The sequence below is a fragment of the Mytilus californianus genome, unplaced genomic scaffold, assembly GCF_021869535.1.
Source record: "Mytilus californianus isolate M0D057914Y unplaced genomic scaffold, xbMytCali1.0.p SCAF_15, whole genome shotgun sequence".
In the NCBI taxonomy this organism is placed as follows: Eukaryota; Metazoa; Mollusca; class Bivalvia; order Mytilida; family Mytilidae; genus Mytilus; species Mytilus californianus.
This window is the reverse complement of record NW_026262637.1, coordinates 10604605-10625692: the sequence shown is the minus strand read 5'-3', so window position 1 is coordinate 10625692 and position 21088 is coordinate 10604605. Positions and strand designations below refer to the sequence as shown.

The following is a 21088-nucleotide window of genomic DNA, read 5'->3' as shown; positions in this document are numbered from 1 at the left end:
CTGGCCTTTGTTAGTCTTGTATGTTTTTTTTTATTTTAGTTTAGTGTGACGTCCATTTTTACTGAACTTGTATACATTTTTATTTATGGGCCAGCTGAAGCCCACCTCTGGTTGCGGGATTTTCCCGTTGTGTTGAAGACCCATTGGTGGCCTTCGGCTGTTTTCTGCTCTTTGGTTGGGTTGTTGTCTCTTTGACACATTCTTCATTTCCATTCTCAGTCTTAATTTCACCAATGAAACTTTACATTATTTTTTGCCTTTGTATTAAATTAATTTGTAAACTTCTTGGAACTCTACAATGACCGTCTGATTACAATTAGACACGCAAGAATGTGAAATATGAAAACTTATTTGGCCTTAAATGCCTCAACCTTTTTTAATGTGGGTATCTTCTTTGTTCAGTAAGATTTCGATTTTGACAATTATTTTGCAATCTACCATAGATTTCCGGTAATTGATCTGCATAAAACCCCATTGGAAAGCACATTGGTATAATTTGCTAAACGTTTATTGGAACCCAATAATTTGGCAAGGTGTTGCAACATGTAATGTGTAGACGTGATTGAAAATGCGGAGTTTGTAAGACCAGGCTCAAGCAAGCAGCCACTCGCTAGCAACCACTTCGCTAGCAGCCAGTTTTCAGATATTTATATAAACCCAAATATTCATAAGATTCAAACGTTCTTCAGATGTTTTATTAATATATAACCACTATGTTATCAGTTTTTAACATATAATCTAGCAGTCAAAGACATTATTCAATGAATTTTAAAATTTCATTTCTTGTTCATTAATTATATAAATGCAATGAAAATCGCTTTCAATATATCACACAGCGTGCTGCACGCTTTACATTTAAAATAGTCAACACTTTTGAGGGTATATAGAATCGTAAATAATAATGAAATTATTTTTAAATGTTTGCAAAATTGTACGTTTGTGTGAAATAGCTTTCCATATTCTCGGCATCCTGTCAAACAGTTCATGAAAAGTAACTATTCTTCTGCATTAGAAGAAAAGAAAGTTTCACTCGTGCTTTAACTTTTTTTTTTGCCACACAAAACTGTTTTGACAAAACATTCTTCTTCTGAACCAGTGGATTTCGCTTAGTTATGATTGGACGAAAGGTTTATTTTTTGTACTCAAAGTATGGTGGACAAGGAAATTATTTATTAGCTTTAAAAAAAAACCGTGCTATACCTAAACTAGGAATTTTGATCAAGTAGGCGCTAGATCTCTAGTTTACGTTTGCACCTAGTGCGGACAAAAGTATTGCCGTAGAATTTTTTTTATAAACTTTTCGGTAATGGTGTGGTAGGGTGGGTAACAGCTGAGGTCTACTTGAGAAAAAATCCAGGGTGATGTTCGGCTTACTATTTTTTTTATAATGTAATAAGCTGGCAAATTATGAAAGCTCAAGTCTTAATTGATAGACATAGAAATAAAAAGAAAACGTATGATAACCAATAACAATCTACCGGAGACAAAATAACGTTGGTTTAGGCAACTAGTACGATGGTCTGTATTCTTTGATATGTTATACCATTTTTTTCTATTCTTTAATTAGTGTTTTAGGCCATTTATTTCTATTCTTTATTTCTTTTTATTTATTGCCAACTATTTTGTTCTATTCATATTTAAACACCTCATTATTCTATTTTTTTATGTCTTAGTTCATTGTCTCTTTTATTTATATTTTTTGCCCACTATTCTCTATTCCGTAAACCCCCAATCCACACCCTCCAGTTAAGGTCACCAAACAGCTTTCACAAATAAGCAAAACTAATACCGAATAGGCTCCGAATGGCAAAATAATTGAATGCTAATTCCGGTTTGAATTGTGAAATTACGCAAATTTGTTTTTCAATCAATTGATCAGGCAAAACACATTATCGTCCTGAATGTTCGTATAATACTGGCAGATGGACCTTGGTCATCAATTCTAATCATCTTAGATCAACCTTTCTTAGCTTAAGAATAAAGATCACGCACCCTTATTGTTCAGATTGATAAAGACTTTTGCATCCTTCGACATTAACTTCGATTTAAATACTATAGATCTGATAACCGCTGTGCATGTATACTTTAACGACTGGGCTAGTTTTCTTATCAGTTTTAAAAGCAGTAACCTCCCTTGTTAATTTGATGTTGTAATATATCTATCTATTTGTACCATCTTTATATAATATTATATTGTACAATTTAAATTTATGATTCGTTTAAAATTTTAATTAAATATTTTTTTTTAATAAAGATATAAACAAGGTAATTTGAAAGGCTTTGATTCATTTATCACCGTAGTTCAATTCATAAGTCAGGCGGTCTATTTTGTCTACATTATGTTGAAAGAACACCGGGGTGTTTACATTGGCATTATTTACCATCAATGACTGTGAAACAAGAAAGGAAAACATTGTACATAATAAAACGAGAAATAATTAAAATTACATACAAAATTCATCATTAGTGATATCAAAAACGAAAAACGGAAACACTTTTGATTTTCAATTTGGTTTTAGAGAAATCAAAAACAAAAAATGAAAACACTTTCGTTTTCCGTTTTGGTTTTAGAGAAATCAAAAACGAAAAACGAAAACACTTTTGTTTTTCATTTTGGTTTTTGAGAAAAAATATACAAATATACACGGACCTTAGCACATAGACTTTGGCATTTGAGGAAAAAGGTTGACCATTCAAAGGAAACCAACTAGCATTGAAATATTTTTTTCTTCGACTTTATTGTGTTCATAAATATAGATGACAGGTATTGGTTCAAAATTTATCTATTTAAAATTATTACAGTTTGTTATAAGATAAAACCTAATAAAATCATATGTAATACTTATTTTCAGATATTGATAGAAAATAGAACTGCAATCAGCATAGAAATAATAAAGAACGGGCGTAAAATGATCGTCTCTGCCAACAAAGAAGTTGTTTTATCAGCGGGTGCCGTAAACTCACCACAATTACTGATGATATCTGGTATAGGACCAAAGGAACACTTGGAAGAACTAAAGGTGAATAAAAAAAGTTACGGTAAAAACTATAAACTTATTTTGCCGTTCCATGTTGTCATACATGAGTGTTTTTGGAATGACATCCGTAATTTAAAAAAAAAGTACACAGCAAATTTTCAAATTGATGTTTTAACTCATAAAAAATACAAGTTTTATAATGAAGATACAAATGTCGTCTACATATGACTCAGCAGTGACGTTCGAATCAAAACAGATGGGAGATCAATTCAATTACGAAATTAAATAGCACTGAATACCATAAACCCATTAATATTGGCTTGAAAATACGGGTATTGTTTAATTTTAATTTTCTGTAACAACATTTTGAAATCTTTTTGAATAAAAGGATTATCTCTCTCGTGCATAGCTCTATTCCTTGTCTGGAGCATCATCAAAGAGAAATTATTTGTCGAATTAATCTTCTGGTACAATAAAATTGATATCATTAATGGTAATACTACCACTAGGTCGATACCCCTGCTAGCGGACTGTCAGCATAGTTTCCAGTGGTACTGGTGTGAAAAACCCAAGATATTGTTTGATTGCATTAGGTTTTGAACTCCAGTATCACTTAAAAAACACTAATTGTCAAAATGCGCATCTGGTGAAGCAAAATTTGAACTGTTTTTACTAAAAGTAGAACAAATGTGTGGTTCTTGTTTCATAGGATAGAATAAAAAGTGTTTGGGTGATAGTTAACTTTTCCTGACAGTCAATTTTCAGTTAACGATCGTATAAATAATATGTAACTTCAAAGCACAGAAGCAGTGACTGCCGGCACAAACACTTTAGTTTCAGTATTTTTTGTAATGCGCAAGAATGCTTAAAAATTACAACACTCTACATCACAATATTCAAACATTTTAATCAACAGGCAAGTATTTGAACATGTCAAAAAATCAAATACTTTTTATAATATTTAATATCTATCATCATATTCAGATTGATATAAAAAAAATCGCTTAAACTAATGATAAAAAAGACAACAAAATATAAATGAATTTAATAAAAAGACACCCTTGTATATGGGGTTTCGTCTGTGCAGTTCGATTTTCTGATAACTTTCTTTACTATCATACGGAAGCCGATAAGGGCCATTCAAAAAAAAAAAAAAAAAAACATGTCGTAATTACGACATAGCTATGTCGTAATAACGACATCGCTATATATATATAAGAATATGTATTATGATTGCCAAGAGACTTAATGACACTGAAATTAACAACTATAGGTCATCATAATGCCTTCAATAATGAGAAAAGCCCCCGCATAGTCAGCTATAAAAGAGGGACAAAAGATACCAGAGGGAGAGTCCCCGACATGACAGCTGTTTAATAATTTAATTCAAACGAGTGAAAATAACGGTTTCAATAATGTACAAACAAAGACCGAAAAACGAATATGTATCACAGCAACAAATGACAATTCAACTGAATTACAGACTCCTGACCGCTATGTGATAATAACGGCAACCTTATTGTTTAACTTTTCACTTTTTGATGCGATAGCCATTTCAAAATGGTTGTCAGTAAAGGCAAAGTTTGTAGCGGAAACAAATTCATCTCTTTTTTTTTTTAGAATAATGAACACTATATGCAATCAAGCTTAATTAAAGTTATTCACTTGCACCTCAGACTTGCACATACTAGAACTTTATTTATAATCAAGTCAAATGAGACCCATATGAATAGGGGAGCAATTCCAGCTCCTTGGAGCCTCTAATTATGTTTGGCATGTACAGATTTGTGTAAATTATGAAGTCCTGCATCCATTGCAGGTTCTGAATAAGATGAATTTAAGCTTTTCCCAATAAAGACTATGTTAAACTTTGTACTCATAGTGCTCAGACCCACGGATCTCTGTACCTTCATTTGTACACACTTGAATCTTAATGTACAGTAACTACTGAGGCTTGATGCAAATTATTACTGCATTGCTATTGTTGGTTCTTAATGAGATTCTTCAAGCGTCCTTCCCATTGAAGCCGTATTAAAACTTTGTACCCCAAGTTCTTTTAACCTATGTTCCCCATGGCAACTATTCCTACAAACTTAAGGGGAGGGTAAGGATCCCGCTAACATGTTTAACCCCGCCACATTCTTTATGTGTATGTCCCAAGTCTTTAATTTACATATTTGTTTTTCGTTTATTTTTGTACATAAAATAGGCCGCTAGTTTTTCTCGTTTGAATTGTATTACATTTGTCATTTCGGGGCCTTTTATAGCTGACTATGCGGTATGGGCTGTGATCATTGTTGAAGGCCGTACGGTGACTTTAATTGTAAATTTCTGTGTCATTTGGTTTCTTGTGGAGAGTTTCATTTTTGAACAAACCAGCGTATCCCAAGGCCTTGATAACCTCTGTAGGCCCCAAATAAGACGAAAAAAACATCAAAATTGGAGAGAAAACTGAAAAAAAATGGTTTCTAACCTCAGGGATATTAACCCTTGGCTATCTTAGATTTAATGCAATCAGTATGCATCAGCATCAGGGTACAGCTCACTTGCATATCATTTGCATATATTTACAAATACTCGAAATCTAGACAATTTCTGAGAACAATTCAGCATGCCAAGGGTTAATATCCCTGAGGTTAGAAACCATTTATTTTCAGTTTCCTTTCCAATTTTGATGTTTTTTCGTCTTATTTGGGGCCTACAGAGGTTATCAAGGCTTTGGGATACGCTGGTTTGTTCAAAAACGCAACTCTCCACATGAAACCAAATGACACAGAAATTAACAACTATAGGTCACCGTACGGCCTTCAACAATGACCACAGCCCATACCGCATAGTCAGCTATAAAAGGCCCCGAAATGATAAATGTAATACAATTCAAACGAGAAAAACTAGCAGACTATTTTATGTACAAAAATAAACGAAAAACAAATATGTAAATTAAAGACTTGGGACAGACACATACACTAAGAATGTGGCGGGGTTAAACATGTTAGCGGGATCCCAACCCTCCCTCTAAGTTTGTAGGAATAGTTGTCCTGGGGAACAGTGGTTAAAAGAACTTGTGGTACAAAGTTTTAATAGGGCTTCAATGGGGAGGACGCTTGAAGAATCTCATTAAGAACCAACAATAGCAATGCAGTTATAATTTGCATCAAGCCCAAGTAGTACATTAAGATTCAAGTGTGTACAAATGAAGGTACAGAGATCCGTGGCTCTGAGCACTATGAGTCCAAAGTTTAACATAGTCTTTTTTTGGGAAAAGCTTAAAATTCATCTTATTAAGAACCTGCAATGCCAAACATAATTAGAGTCTCCAGGGAGCTTGAATTGCTCCCCTATTCAACTGGCTCTCATTTGACTTGATTATAAATAAAGTTCTAGTATGTGTAAGTCTGAGGTGCAAGAGCACATTAGTAAACATGAAAGACAAGAATAAAAAAAATCACCAAAGATAAATAACACAATGACGAGATGTATTAGTACAGAGCCACGTCATGTGTAACAAAGAAACACAACAAGTACTATAAAACAAAGCACTTAAGCAAAAACGAAAAAAAAAGAATTCAAAATTTACCATAGCACAATAACACAATGACAGGTATACAATGTAGAGGTACAGACTACACAGTAAAAGTAATATCCATAAGGACAAATAAAACAATAATATAACATGTATATCACGTTGTTAAGATGCGCATAACATCAAAACCCAGAATCTATACTTCAAGACCGTCGTGTATTATTTGTAAAGTTGATATGAAATATTTATCAACAAGGTCTTGGTACCTTTCGAAGAATTGTTTTAGAAAAAGGGCCAGACGTTCTTTGACATACCCTTTGTTCATCAACTATCTGCTCAGACACTTGTGACGTTTAAAAGTAGCAGCCTGCAAGCTATTGAATAGCGAATAAGTTGGGAAATATATGTAACACTCCCAAACGTGTCTTGCCCCTACGTGTCCGATCCCCAAAACGTGTCTGATCCCCCCAAACGTGTCCGTAATTATCAAAAGTTGCGTAACCAAATTAGAGCTAATACAGATAATAAAGATAAATCACGAAACAGACCACAGGAAAAATGATACAATCTATGAGACAATTAGACATGCTGTTTTTCCCGTAGGACGAGAGAGTATAGAAATGCTATTCAAAAATGAAATTAACTGCTCTAGCTGTAATGCAGCTGTGGAACTCCCTAAAAAAACAAGGACTAGAAAACCAATTCTAGCCACTTACCCAAATAGTCGGTGGCAGATTGACTTGAAGAAAATGCCTTGTTACAAAGGATATAATTACGTCTGCAACATTCTAGACTGTTATTCCAGGTTTGCGTTTGGATGTGCTAGAAAAACCAAAACGGCAAAGGAAATTGCTGACATTGTCTTAAAATTTATTAACCTTTATGGTGCACCGCGTATATTACAATCGGATAATGGTAAAGAATTCACCAATAAGGATCTAGAAGGAGTCGTTGAGGAGTTTAAGTCAAAACAAATACATGGCAGACCGTACCATCTGCAGAGTCAAGGAAGAGTAGAGAGATTTAACAGGACAATGACCACATGTTTTCGTGTAAAAATGAGCACTGTAAAAGATTGGGTTGAAGAACTTCCACATTTCTACTATACCTACAACAAAAGAGTTAATTCAGTAACCAAGCCGTTAACTCCTTATCAAATGTATTTCAAAAGACCAAATTTTGCTACACCGGTGGAGGAACAGGTTTGTAATTATGCAATTTATGTTAATGTTTCAATTAGAACGTTCATAAAAATAATATATTATAAAGATATTCAGATTGCAACACAATTTAAATGTTTTAAGCTGTGTTCAAATACATTCTATATTATATTATACACTGCATATTTTGTATTTAATTTTAAAACTTCCCTATATCTTAGAGACACAGAAAAATATTTCATAAATCTTAAACTTTAATTGTTTAACACTGTTTAAGGTGCGACAGGTCAACAATTTATTTGTATGGTAACGTATTGCAATAAAAACCATTGCTAAATAATAAATTGATTGTTGGTTACTTAACGTCCAGTGACAAATATTTCATGCATGTTTAGGACGCAAGATGGTAAACTATAAAATGTCCCGTTATGACAGAAGGAAAAACTATAATTAACTTAACCGTAACAGAAATAGAATGAACAGCTTAAGTTATGAAATATAATAATAAACTTGTGTATATTTCAGATACCATACCAAAATTTAACTGAAGAAGAAAGATTGTTTTTAAGAAACGCTCATCTTGATGTTGACGACGAAGTAGAAAATGAGAGTGAAATCAAACCAGAAAATAATCAGCAGGAGAATATTATGGATACGGCAACTGATGAGAACGATGACCAGATATCATTAGAAGGTATTCAACTTAATATACTATTGCAAGTACATGCTTAAATAATTTAAATTTCAAATGATGGGATAAAGCAAAATTAAAAACTAAATTATTTTATAAATGTATTGCCTTCCCTTATAGTTGTATCCGTAAAGTATGAATATTTTTCTTACTTTTTTGCAAACTTGATTTACTACATTTAACTGCTCAAAGGTTTCAAAACATAATTACTTATATATATAGATTTACTTCACGAATTTTATAGCTTATTTTAACCAATACTGAACTAACCTATAACCCTTATCAACGTGAACTTAACCCTAACCTTTATTAAATCCTAATTGAAAAATACATCCTTACGAATATAACGCTGTACCATTTTAAAACTACTTCTTAAATTACAAATACACAATAACTACTTTTATCTTCTTTGTGTAAAAACTGTAGGATCCTATAGATAAAAACCAAGTACCCAACACGAACCGTATTCTAAATTGCAGGAAACCATAAAGGAAAAAAAGATAAATATTTATAAATGCCAAAAATAATTAGTGAATTATAGAGTACAATGCTATTATTATTCCATTATTGTCTGTAAAAGTAACTTATAAGAATTTAATTTTAGAAACATTACAACTACTCGATGACATCGCCTCGCCTACCAAGGATATAACTGAAGACCAAACTAATCAAATTATCTCGCAACAAGATTGTATGATGGAAGATAAAGTACCTAAAAAGAATATAGTGTGTGTACCCCGAGTATATTAACAAACACATTTTTTTTTATCTATAACCAAATTAATTATAATGGATTTTTTCTTGCATTTTCACTTTACTTTTTAATGATCTAACCATCTGTTATCATATATTGAGCATTTCAATCTTTAAACATGTTTTTGGCTAAATAGTTGTATGACCACTGTTTGTGACCTATATTACTACATGTATAATATTAAACAACGCCAATAAAAAAAAACGAAAATACATTGTTTCAGTACGCTTGTTTTTTAATGCTGAACTGATTTGTATTGGTATACTCAATAAATAATACTGATTTTGAACTAATATGTTGAATACTAATATTTTTGTAGGAAATAAGTTTAACAAGTGAAAACGTGCAGAGCTGCCAAGTATAAGTAATGGAAGAGAAAGAAAACCAGGTACACATAAAAACCTACAATAAACAATCTTCATTTTATTTTTGAAACATTTACTGGTTATTGTACGGATTTAATATTTCCAACTGGACAGTAGTAAACACTTTCTTGTGAAATAAAATACATATTCAATAATTAAGGTGCTTATAAATCTGTACAGTTTGTAATGAAATGTTATTTAAACGACCCAGATGCAAATTTTGGTCATGCTACTTAAAGGGTCTTCAAAGAAATTTTTGTTTTATGTTTTACATGGTTATAAACCACATTTCAGTTAGAATTTTTATTTTTAAAACAGATAGTCTTAATATACATTTCATATAACAAAATTTATCATAATATAGAATAATTTTGTATATTTAAAATATGTGTGAATGGTATTTTTAAGGTGGTACAAAATAACACAGCTTCCCCTTACTACAGTGAAATGTATAGAAAAAGATTTGGAAGACCCCCATCTTTAATAAGCGCAGAAAGTCCAAGCAAAAGGATCCATTTACAGGTATTTCTTTATAAAAAATATTCAAAATACTTAAAAAAAAAAAACAAAAAAAAAACAAAATAAAAATATCCAACATTTAATAATTGTTCAAATTATTTGTTTATACATGCATATATTGTATTAAGTTTCCATGTTAGCTCAATTTTTGCGTTAATTTAAAAATGGTTTTGAAAAATTAAGTTTTGTTTCAAGTAAAATTTGCAAACACATATTTAAGATTCATAAAACAAACAAATGTTTTACTTTTTAACTTTTGTTTCATTTAAACTTAATAGGAAACTAATGGGAACCAGTCCACACATGGATTTTTCAACACTGGTATCACGCAATATTTTGATAGTGAACAAATGTATCCCGTTGAATTGTTTGGTAAAAACTCCCTGGACGATATGACCAGCTACATGTTTTATAATGAAGGAGATATAGTTGACTACAGAACCAATCCTGCTATGAACAAAGGGACTGCGGTTTTTAGCAGCGGTTTCTGGAGAAGAGGTGTAGTGATACGAATAGATAAGTGTCCTAGACTAGGCACGCTTTCCACTGTTAAAGATGACATAAAAGACTTCTGTTTTCAAATAAACAGACACCAGATACGAATAGCAAAATAAAAATGTATTTTTTCTAGCAATGGTTTTATAGATTTTTGTTATTAATATGATTATTATGTGATCAACGCCGGTTGTTAATGATTACCGTAATTACAAATTTAATTTGTACTGTATAAATTAACTTTAGACTGTTGATTGCGGATTGTCCAGTTGCACGTATTTCATGCATATTTAGAGCGAACATACATGTTTTAATGCACAGAGAAAAGGACTTTTGGACCAGGTATCTGTACAATTTAACTGAACATGTTTACTTACATTTAAATACGACATAGCCTAAATAACACCCCCGCTTTAACCCGGTTTATAACGCCGGTTTAAAAAAGACCTAACGTACTTTATTTTTATTTTTTAATAAAATGGGAAAATTAGTATACGTTAATGAAATAGCAATAACCAAATAACGCTTGATATGGACACGTTTGGGGGATTGGACACGTTTGGGCGTTTATTATAAAATGGACACGTTTGGGCGTTCATACAAATGACACGCTTTGGCGCCCTTTTACAACTAAACATGTTTTGCAGTTCAGTGACGTCATGTGGACACGTTTGGGGGAATCGGACACGTTTGGGGGGGGGGGGGGGGGGGGGGGGGGGAGGACACGTTTCTGAGTGTTACATATATATCCCCTATGCAGGTGAAACAAATATCATATGGAGAAGTCAAACTGGGGATGAACGGCTCCATCAATATAGATTCGTCCCGCCAACAAAGCAATAGTTTACACGTTATGGGAAAATTAACTAACACTTACTCTATAAGGTTTCATCTTTGAAATAAAACAAAAGAAGAACTAGAAAAATCAACCACATTACACGTGCGTACCTGTACACTTGCATTTATGTTTACACGTCTGGTGTTTAAAGCTAGGAAGATAACAGACTCACATGCATATCGACAGTTTTCGTGAGTCATGTCTATAGTTAATCATATGACGTCCAGTTAGAAATACAAATGTTCAAGACATGGTGTATTGCTCTTTTTGGAACTATTGCTTGATATTGAATTATAAAGTTCAGCATATTTGCTGTTAATCCCCGTCCCACTAAACACACAGAATAACGAAAACATACAAGAGAAACACCACATAAATAGATTTTTCGAGAAAAGTAACTGGTCAATAAAGCAGAAAATATGTCAAAGAAAATTGTTATTTAGAAATTTGATTTTTCAAATCAAACACAGAAATGATTTTAGAAAAGAATAACCTGTTGAATATTACCAAAAATATGGGTCCTCCTTAAATAGGGTGAATGCAAACAAAATTGATAATGTATTCAACTATTTATCGTTCGATTAAATTTTCGATCGATCGATTCGAAATTTCGATAATAATGTCATAGTATGCTAGTAAAATGACAGCTTACAAATCATACCAATTTACCTTACACATTATATTTATCAGGAATATTTTCTTTCGCTGGAAACGAAGGACTTTTATTCGACAAAAGTACCCAAGGTAACCATTCCTTACTTTATCCTGATTATCAACTACAATTTTACAGTGGAACATCTAAAGGAAACGACGTACCTGCTGATACTGGCTTAACATTTAATTTTAATGAATCGGTGAGTAATATGCTTCTTTTATGATGCAATGTTGTTGTAAAAACTACCCACACATACCACAATTAAATATTTTATATGATAGTTTTGTCACAATAAAATTTCTCAATAGCATATTTTGTCTTATTTAAACGAGATGAGAGGATTATAAGTAGAAAATAAAAGACATTTCGCCAACGCTGGGTAGGTCCATTTATTCATTGATATTGCGAATGGACATTAGGATGGTGTCAGAGAGACAACAACCCGACTAAAGAGCAGAAGACGGCCGTATGCTACCATTGGTTCTTAAACACAGCGAGAAATCCTGCACCCGAATTCGGGCTTAGCAGGTTGATTATATTAAGAACATTTTTTTTCATTGTACAATGCATGTGTTTTGCATCTCGTTGTCACAGATAGTAGTGTTAACAGCAGAAAAGGATATTCCTATGTACATTCAATAGACTTACCAAAACAAAGTGTCTTTGTTTGATTTTAAATTAATATCGTTACATTAATAATTTGAATATTGTTTTTTTTTTCATTTCTCAAGAGTCAAAGGTATACGAAATTTACGAATTGCAGACGCATCAGTGATGAGACATGTGACGTCTGGAAATACAAATGCACCAACAATAATGATTGCTGAAAAGGCTGCTGATCTTATACGTGGCAAGGATACAGTCATCAAATATAGGAAGCAGATTAAACAGCTTAGACTTTAGTAATATACTTATATGAAAGATACCATGAACAATGTTACATCCTAATTATGATATGCTAACAAATATCTGGGAGAGACGTTGTTGCAAAAAAAAATATTTTGTGAGATTAAAGTACGATAAATTCTATGATAGTGAATCAGGTTAATATAATGACCATCTGAATGAGTTTTAAATGCACTCAAATTCCTTATTTACCAGAATTCGACGTGTTTCTTTTCTAAGCAACTGGAACGAAAAAACAAAAACCCAAATCGACAAAGGAAAATGACGTTAAAAAAGTAAAATAACAAAAATATCGAACTCCGAGGAAAAAAAAACGGAAAGTCCGCGTAGTGAAATGGCAAAATCAAAAGCTCAAAACATCAAATGAATGCATATCATTTGTCATATTCCGGATTTGGTACAGGCATTTTCGTATTTAGAGATTGGTTGATTGAACTTGGTTTTATAGCTAGCTAAACCTCACACTTTTTTGTTGTTGTTTATTTTAACTATGATTTGTTTCAATCTAATTAGCCAACAACTACAGCTGTTAAATCACCGTTCCAGGGTAGGAGGTAAATATGATTAGGTTTTTAGTGAGGAACCTGTAATTCAGTTGTGGTCGTTTGCTGCTGTTTGGCATTGTTAGTTTTTGTGTATAGCTTTGACGTTTCGTTTTAATTATATTGCTTGTATTTTCAGGGTCTTTTAGTACGATATATGTTTTGCTTATTATTGTTGGCCCTTCTGGGAGTACTAGTATTCAGTCTTTGAAATGTATTCGTCTTATTGGCATCAATACTACAACCTATTATTTATATATTACAACATCGACTTTTAAACCAAATGTTTGTGTTCTGTAGTTGAAAATAACTAAGACATTTTTAATACAAGATGAAGACCATTGAATAAATGAAATAAGACATACAAAGACAAATCAAACAGCTACTGATAAAATATATCTTTATTATATCAGTATCGAAAGTACAATAGAAAAGAATAATCATCAGGATGTCATTCAAAACTATTTTTTCACATTAAAATGTAAAAACACATGCAAGTATTTTGTTTTGTTTAGTCTTGTTCTAGATGATATATTAGGTTTTATGATTTTAACATCATAATGTTGAGACGCTGTTCTATTAAAATGCTTTTGTTAATTGCAATTGTAATTATATGTTATAAGGTGACTTTAAGAATCAGATTTCCGCATTAAAACAGTTAAACGTACAAATGTGCTCGGTGCAACTACCGTTTGATGATTTCATTTTAATGAAAAAAACATTAGATTTATGTCACCAATACAGTTTATGGAAAACTGCAATCGTAAATATTACCACACAGTACAACAAATCACACCAACCACTGACAACCCAAACACAAACCAGACAAACAATGAAAGAAACAACAGCTAACAACACATGATCCAGACAACATGACTTGGTTCCTACACAGAAGACAGCAGTTTATAAGAAAACAATTTATCATCCAGCCTATTATAAATATTTTTTTTACAAAAGGAGTATTTGTAGTGCCTTTTTAGAGTTCTTTTAAATCTCCAGCTAATTCTGTAGGTTCCATTTTTCATTATTATGTTTAAATCTGTTTGATTTGAATACTAGTATTTGACTAGGATATTTGAAGGAGACTTAACGTTGCTTACATCAACAAGAAAAACATCGTTTAGTGTTGAAATATGCAAGCAAAGTTCTATTGTCTGAATATTCCTACCGAGATTTAAACTAACTGAAATTAACTTCCACCACTTTCTTAGTTCTCTCCAAGTGTTTTGATAGTTTATGTAGACAGGAATACCTTGTATTTCATATTGGGAATCGGACTTACCTCTGTTGCCAGCTGAACAGAATACATATTTAAAACTTTTGTTAAGACAATTTACTTTTTATAATAAAAGTTTTTTGGGACCGCTGATCTACAACATTTTGGACACAAACGTTATCATTTTGTTTGACAACGACATATTATACCATCAATCAAAACAATGTTATTCTTCTATTTTATTTGAATCCTATAATAAAATATTTCTTCACTGTTCATTGTTCTTTCCTCTTTGTATAACTGAAAACAAAAAACAAAACATGTTTACTAATAAATGATGTTCTCGATTATTTGTCCTTTTAATTTGTATGAAATGTCGATATTTCCAATTTATTATTTTATTCTTTTAAAAAGACAAGATTAATGCTATTTTAGAACTGATTGAATAATGTCAAACCAATCAATATTTGGTTATCAAAGTGCGAGACTGTACAAAAGACAATGGAAAAATTACATTAAACTCAATGAATAAGTACCTACCGCTGACAAACAAATTTGTAGTTAGACTTGCAGGTAACATCATGCCAAAAATATCCATTACTGTTATGCCAAATCAAACAATTCTCTGCCGATGCTCCGGCTGGTTGATGACTACCCATATACCAGTGGTTATATGATATTGGCTCTAAATTCTCTATCCAAACCCATCTTCCTTCCGCAAACATGTCTGTACCGCCCAACCAAACCGTGTTAGGGTATACTGTGCATGGAATAAATTTTAAAAGTAAGAAAAGAAAAATCAATGTATGTTCAAACATGGAAATGAGATAAGAGTACACTGGAAAAACTTTCCAATTATAAAACAGAGAGCTTAAATTGTTGGTTGTTCATTGTTTTCAAATATGTTAAGCCCTAATTCAAAAATGATCCGATACAATGAAAATTAAAATACTTATTGTATATGATATTCATTACATGTATGTGATATAAATATATAAGGGCTATAAACAGGATGGAATACCTGAATACCTGAATTCGCTTTTAAGAGTAAAACTAAAGTGTTGCAAAATGTTCAATTAACAGATTTTATCACCAAATTCTGCCTTTTCCTAAATTCAGAATTTCAACTTTTTTTAATGTATTTAAAACTTATAAATGTTTTTAATGTAGTTATAACTTATAACCCATTCACAATCGTCAATAAATTATTTTCTGTACTAAGGTGGCGTAGTAGTTATATCACAAATTTCTTGCGTTCAGATGATTAATTCATTGAATAATCGCACAACAAATAGATTTTTGTATTGGGAAAAATAAAAACAGCCTGATATATGTATATAATGTGTGTATGCAAGTATTGTGTCTTGTGTTTTTGTTGAATTGTCCTTAGACTACCTTTTGAACTTCTTGGTTGGTTGTTTTCAATAGACTCTTATGTAATATATATATTACTATGTTTCCCTCACTTTGATGAAAATCAGCAAAACGAAAACTGCTGTTGGCTTTTACAGTTTTGATTTAGAAAAAAAACCGACATGGTTAGAAAATATAAACAATTACATCATTACAAACTTACTCTCAATTTTAAACTCTTTTGCGTGTCTATAACAAAACAAATCTATTCCCTGTTTTTACAAATTTACCTGTGATAATATAAACGTCACAAAAAAACGTCACTTTTTTTTTGTTCTTCCCTCGCCGGGATTGGAGCTCAAGGATATCGAGACAAAACTGCCTGCATTGTGTCCATCGCTCCAGACCACTTGGCCACCTAGACTGAACTAATAATTCAGTTTTCGGTGGCCTAGTATTACCTTTCCTCGTCAGTAGAATATAGAGTTGTAACACAGTACATGATATATTAGGCATGAAGATGGAATTGGTTGCAGATTAGCTAAATATCCATCGAAAAGGATCGTAAGATACAGACACAGAAATAATTATTTGATTAGTACGTCTAAACAGGTGACAACTCTACGACAGATCCATTCATTGGATCACCAGTGGAGGTGATACACGGCTGCAAACACATTTTATATTCATAACTACACTAAATATCAACACAACAATGTAAAATCTGCAATTTTGCAGTAAAAAAAATTTGTTCTTTCCTCGCCAGGATTCAAACTCATGCTTTGTGATAACGAGGCAACACCGCAAGCACTGTGTCCATCGATCTAGACCATTCGGCCGCCTAGACTGGACTAATAATTCAGCTTTCGGTGGTCTAGTGCTACCTTTACTTTTCAGTAGAATCTCTGTATATATTAAACAAAACACACCGAGCCAATTGATTTTTAAAAGAATATAACCAAGATAGAGATTGTCTAATGAATGTAATGGTGCAAACTTAGTCCAATATGAAAATGAAGAATAGAACTTACCGCTTGTCATTGACTTGATAAACTTCATGTCATCAGAATTCGATACAGTTGCAAGAAAGCCGCCAAGTGAATAACATACACTCTAAAATTGTAAATCTATAACAAGTAACGTGTTGGCATTTTGTTAAACATTATTGTATTATCTATGTAATTTCCTAACTGATAGAATATAAAGCAGAAATTTCAAAATCCATTTTTTGTTGCATACTAAAATTTCTTTGACACCATAGCGATGTAAGGAAAAGCTATGTTTTATCATGTCATGATACCAAACTATAGCCAAGTACAAGTATATTGCATTCGTCAAAAAATCAACCTAGAACATAAGCGAAATTTTAGTGTTATTGTCATATGGGTTTACAAATTTTGCCAAAGTTTAATATCGCATCCCCAACATACTAAATGAACACAAAAGCTTATCAAACTAAATAGTGGAATAAAGAATCTGATAATGTTAAAATACAAGTTTATTCCGTATGGTGCCATATTGCACCCTTTCCACACATTTCATTGACTAAGCCACTATTGAATGATATTATACCTGAGCTTCCATCCATGTCATTTTTTGATGGACTAGCATAAAGTCCTTGTTTCGATATTTCACCCACATGTGGTCATTGTGACCATCTGCAATAAAATATCATAATGAAATATACGACAAAAAAAAAAAAAAAAACCTTCATCGGGCGACCTGTCTAAAAACATTTTGTAACTTCTATTTTAAGATTATTGATGGCCTAGATATAAACTGTCTCCTACACATCTGAAAATAAAAAAGTAACTTTTGTTCATTACTCAAAACAATTTTCCATATGTCTTATTTCAAAATGGCAAGTATGGTTACCTCTATTCCGATTTTATATATAAAGGCCTCTATAACTGTTCATGTCTGTAATTAAATTTTCTCGTACGACGTGAAATAATTCAAATCTCCACAGAAACATTATATTGCTGATATTTCCAGAATGTCTAAAATAATAATAATTAATTTGACACCAAACTAGAAAAAAGAATTGAAATAGTTTTAGACATTCACAACAAAGGATTATCAAAAGTTTATTTACCTATAAAACAAATATTGAGCAGGCCAACAACAATTATCCATTGGCAAATACAAACAACCATCGTAGTATCAATGTTGAAAATTAATAATTCAAATAAAATGTGTGTAGTCGTATCGATAATTTAAACATTAGAATGAAATGTGATAACTTTTATTATAGCATGTTTATGTAACACATTATATTCATTGACCTAGACAAATCCTTATTTATGAAAACAAAGAAGTTTGACATTTTAAAGATTTTAGTAGAAAACAATTATCAAAGAATCAAGTCTTATAATTTAGTACAACAAACGCGCATTACGTCGGCATAAGACTTAAACAGGGAAAATGTAGTCCAGACGTCTTTTCTTCATGTATCAGTGCCTTATATGTTGACTTGAATTATCATTTGAGCGAAATGGCAGAACATTTGAGCAATAAAAAATGGATATTTGAGCGCACAAATTTTGAGTTTGTAACCCGGATTTGTTTTTTCTCTCAATCGATTTATGACTTGTGAACAGCCGTATACTACTGTAGCCTTTATTTTAGGACTTTGCGTGTTGAATTTTCCTTGGAGTTTGGTAATTTTATAATTTTTCTAATTTTCATTAAGTACCCCCTACGATACAAAAGCAACAAAATAACATAATATAATTGATTCCGTAGGGTGCCATATCAAACTCTTTCAAAAAATGAAAATAGGATTTGTTTTCTTTCAAAAATTTATAAAAGCGGAAAATTGAAATGATCTTTACCTATTAGCATGATTAGCAGTTAATTTAGTTCTATTTTGTTAAAATAGCTCAAACACATCACAGATATAAATTTGCTTGCAAGTCAATAGTTCAACCGTATTTAGGTTATTTAATTATCAATGTGACCGTTGTTTAAACTATTGTTGGAGATTGGTAGGTCTTTTGCTTAGAACGTCCAGTGATTGAAACGAATATCATATGGAGAAGTCAAACTAAGGATGAACGATTTAATCGATAGATTCGACCCGTAAACAAATCTGTATTATACAGGTTATGAGAATATAATCTACATTAAACTACATAGTTTTTATCTCTGAAATGAAATTAAAAAAAACAACTAGAAAAAACAACCATATATTATTGCACGTCCACACCTGTATATATGTATTTATGTTTACCTGTCTGCTTTTTAAAGGTAGGTGGGTAACAGAGTCACATGCACATCGACAGTTTTCTTGAATGGTGTCTATAGTTAATCATATGAATACACACAAAATGTTCAAGACATTGTGTATTGCTTTCTTTGGAACTTGAGCAATTCTTTACTACGTATTAAAATATATTAATCTATTTTTGATTTTAAAAAGATATGATGGGCATTAATTTGGAGCTGAAACTCCTTTCACGTTCGATGTTGTGAACAAAATGAAGCGCATTCCAACTTTGTGTTAGGTATTCACTATGAAGTTCAGCATATTTGCTGTTAATCCTCTTCCCACTAAACACACAGATCAAAGGAAATATACAGGAGAATTACAACATCAATATATTTTACGAATTTGATAAACCGTCACGTTCATAAAGTCCAAAATATGTCCAAGAAAATTGTTAATTAGATATTTCATTTATCAAATCAAACACAGAATAACATTAGAAAAAAAAGTGTCCTTATAATAAAGGGTGAATGCAAACGAAATTGATGACAACTAATATTCGTTCGATTTTTTTTCGAACAAGTGATGCAGAATTTCAAAAATAATGTCATAGTATGCAATAAAATGTCAGCTTACAAGTCATGCTTATTTACTTTACACATTATTTTTATCAGGAATATTTTCTTTCGCTGGTAACGAAGCACTTTTATTCGACAAAAGTACCCAACGTAACCATTCCTTACTTTATCCTGATTATCAACTACAGTTTTACAGTGGAACATCTAAAGGAAACGACGTACCTGCTAATACAGGCTTAATATTTAATTTTAATGTCTCGGTGAGTAATATGCCCGTATTATTATGCCACTTTATGGTAAAAACTACTCACATATACCAGAATTAAATATGCTGTACGCGAGTTTTGTCACAATTAGATATTAGATTCGTCAGTGGCCTTATTTATGTTATTTAAATGAGTTGAGAGGATTATAATTTAAATAAAAAAAGTTTTGCCAACGCTGGCTAGGCCTATATATATATTGTATTAATAGAATTATTGTGACGAAAGGTTTTAACATGTTATAAATAAAAATTGACAGAAATGAAGTGTAATTTGTTTCATCTTACCCCTATACATTTCTAGGAATATGATTGATTAAAAGCAACCGCGTGGAGACTGTGTATATTTCATATTAGGTTAGTATGCGGGGTTTATTTCAATACCCGGTTAGTAGTGATGTTACGTCCATTTATAAAAACAACACGGTGTTGAAGATTGAAATAAATTCATAAAACACATTTAAAGTTAACAAGTTGTCATTGTTGGCATTTGTTTTTGTATAGACAATTGGAAGTACGTGTTAATACTAAGTTTTGAATTAAACACTTTGATATGCCACTGGTCTAAATACCACTTGCTAAGATAGTCGGTAAGATAAATTCGTTACACAGTGTGCTAGTAACCTAATACGATATATATGGGGTCAGTAAATTCCATATATATTGTATTAGGTCACTAGCACACTATGTAACTAATAACATCCCAATATCCTACCCAATGCATATATGATAAAGATACTCATTTATGTAAGATTTAAATTCCCTAAAAGACTGGATACTTTCATGTATATATTTGATTGCTTTGTTTAATTTTAACATGTGTGTTCCAAATTAGAAATCATATTAATGGTACATATACCAACTGTCTCCTGGTGTGTTTTGTAATCTGTGGTATTCGAAAAAACGAACAAAAGATAAACAAAAGTATACAAAACACAACATAGAACACTTACGACTGAGCAACACGAATTCAACCAAAACTGGGAGTAATATCAGGTGCTCCGAAAGAGTAAGCAGATCTTACTCAACAAGTGGCACCCGTATT

General features: G+C 31.8%; 2 protein-coding genes and 1 long non-coding RNA gene across 9 annotated transcripts in view; 2 read left to right on the top strand and 1 right to left on the bottom strand.

Moving 5' to 3' along the window:
• The window catches only part of LOC127725376 (glucose dehydrogenase [FAD, quinone]-like), an 86770-nt gene that overhangs the window by 61020 nt on the left and 4662 nt on the right, over positions 1-21088 (top strand). The window contains exon 11 of one of the 3 annotated variants that reach the window (XM_052232307.1): positions 12710-13007. The exons of the other annotated variants lie outside the window; for them this stretch is intronic. Coding sequence (XP_052088267.1) covers positions 12710-12881 — 172 coding nt within the window. The 3' untranslated portion in view covers positions 12882-13007. Of the gene's footprint in view, positions 1-12709; positions 13008-21088 lie in introns of those variants that run through there. 3 annotated transcript variants of the gene reach the window in all.
• On the top strand, positions 6392-10620 carry LOC127725392 (uncharacterized). 3 transcript variants are annotated; one of them, XR_007992985.1, is made up of 5 exons: positions 6392-7703; positions 8187-8355; positions 8957-9494; positions 9880-9993; positions 10269-10620. It is a non-coding gene; the product is annotated as an uncharacterized LOC127725392 (long non-coding RNA). The 3 variants fall into 3 exon arrangements; XR_007992984.1 differs by lacking the exon at positions 6392-7703 and having other exon boundaries at positions 7877-8355; positions 8957-9080; positions 9426-9494; XR_007992983.1 differs by lacking the exon at positions 6392-7703 and having other exon boundaries at positions 7877-8355.
• The window catches only part of LOC127725386 (perlucin-like protein), a 196721-nt gene continuing 190501 nt past the window's right edge, over positions 14869-21088 (bottom strand). Inside the window, exons 1-5 of one of the 3 annotated variants that reach the window (XM_052232322.1) lie at positions 18091-18224; positions 17568-17653; positions 17027-17108; positions 15183-15402; positions 14869-14942 (exon numbers count right to left, since the gene is read on the bottom strand). In XM_052232322.1, coding sequence (XP_052088282.1) covers positions 14918-14942; positions 15183-15402; positions 17027-17108; positions 17568-17653; positions 18091-18151 — 474 coding nt within the window. In that variant the 5' untranslated portion in view covers positions 18152-18224 and the 3' untranslated portion in view covers positions 14869-14917. Of the gene's footprint in view, positions 14943-15182; positions 15403-17026; positions 17109-17567; positions 17654-18090; positions 18225-21088 lie in introns of those variants that run through there. The other 2 variants (XM_052232320.1, XM_052232321.1) reach the window with 2 other exon arrangements.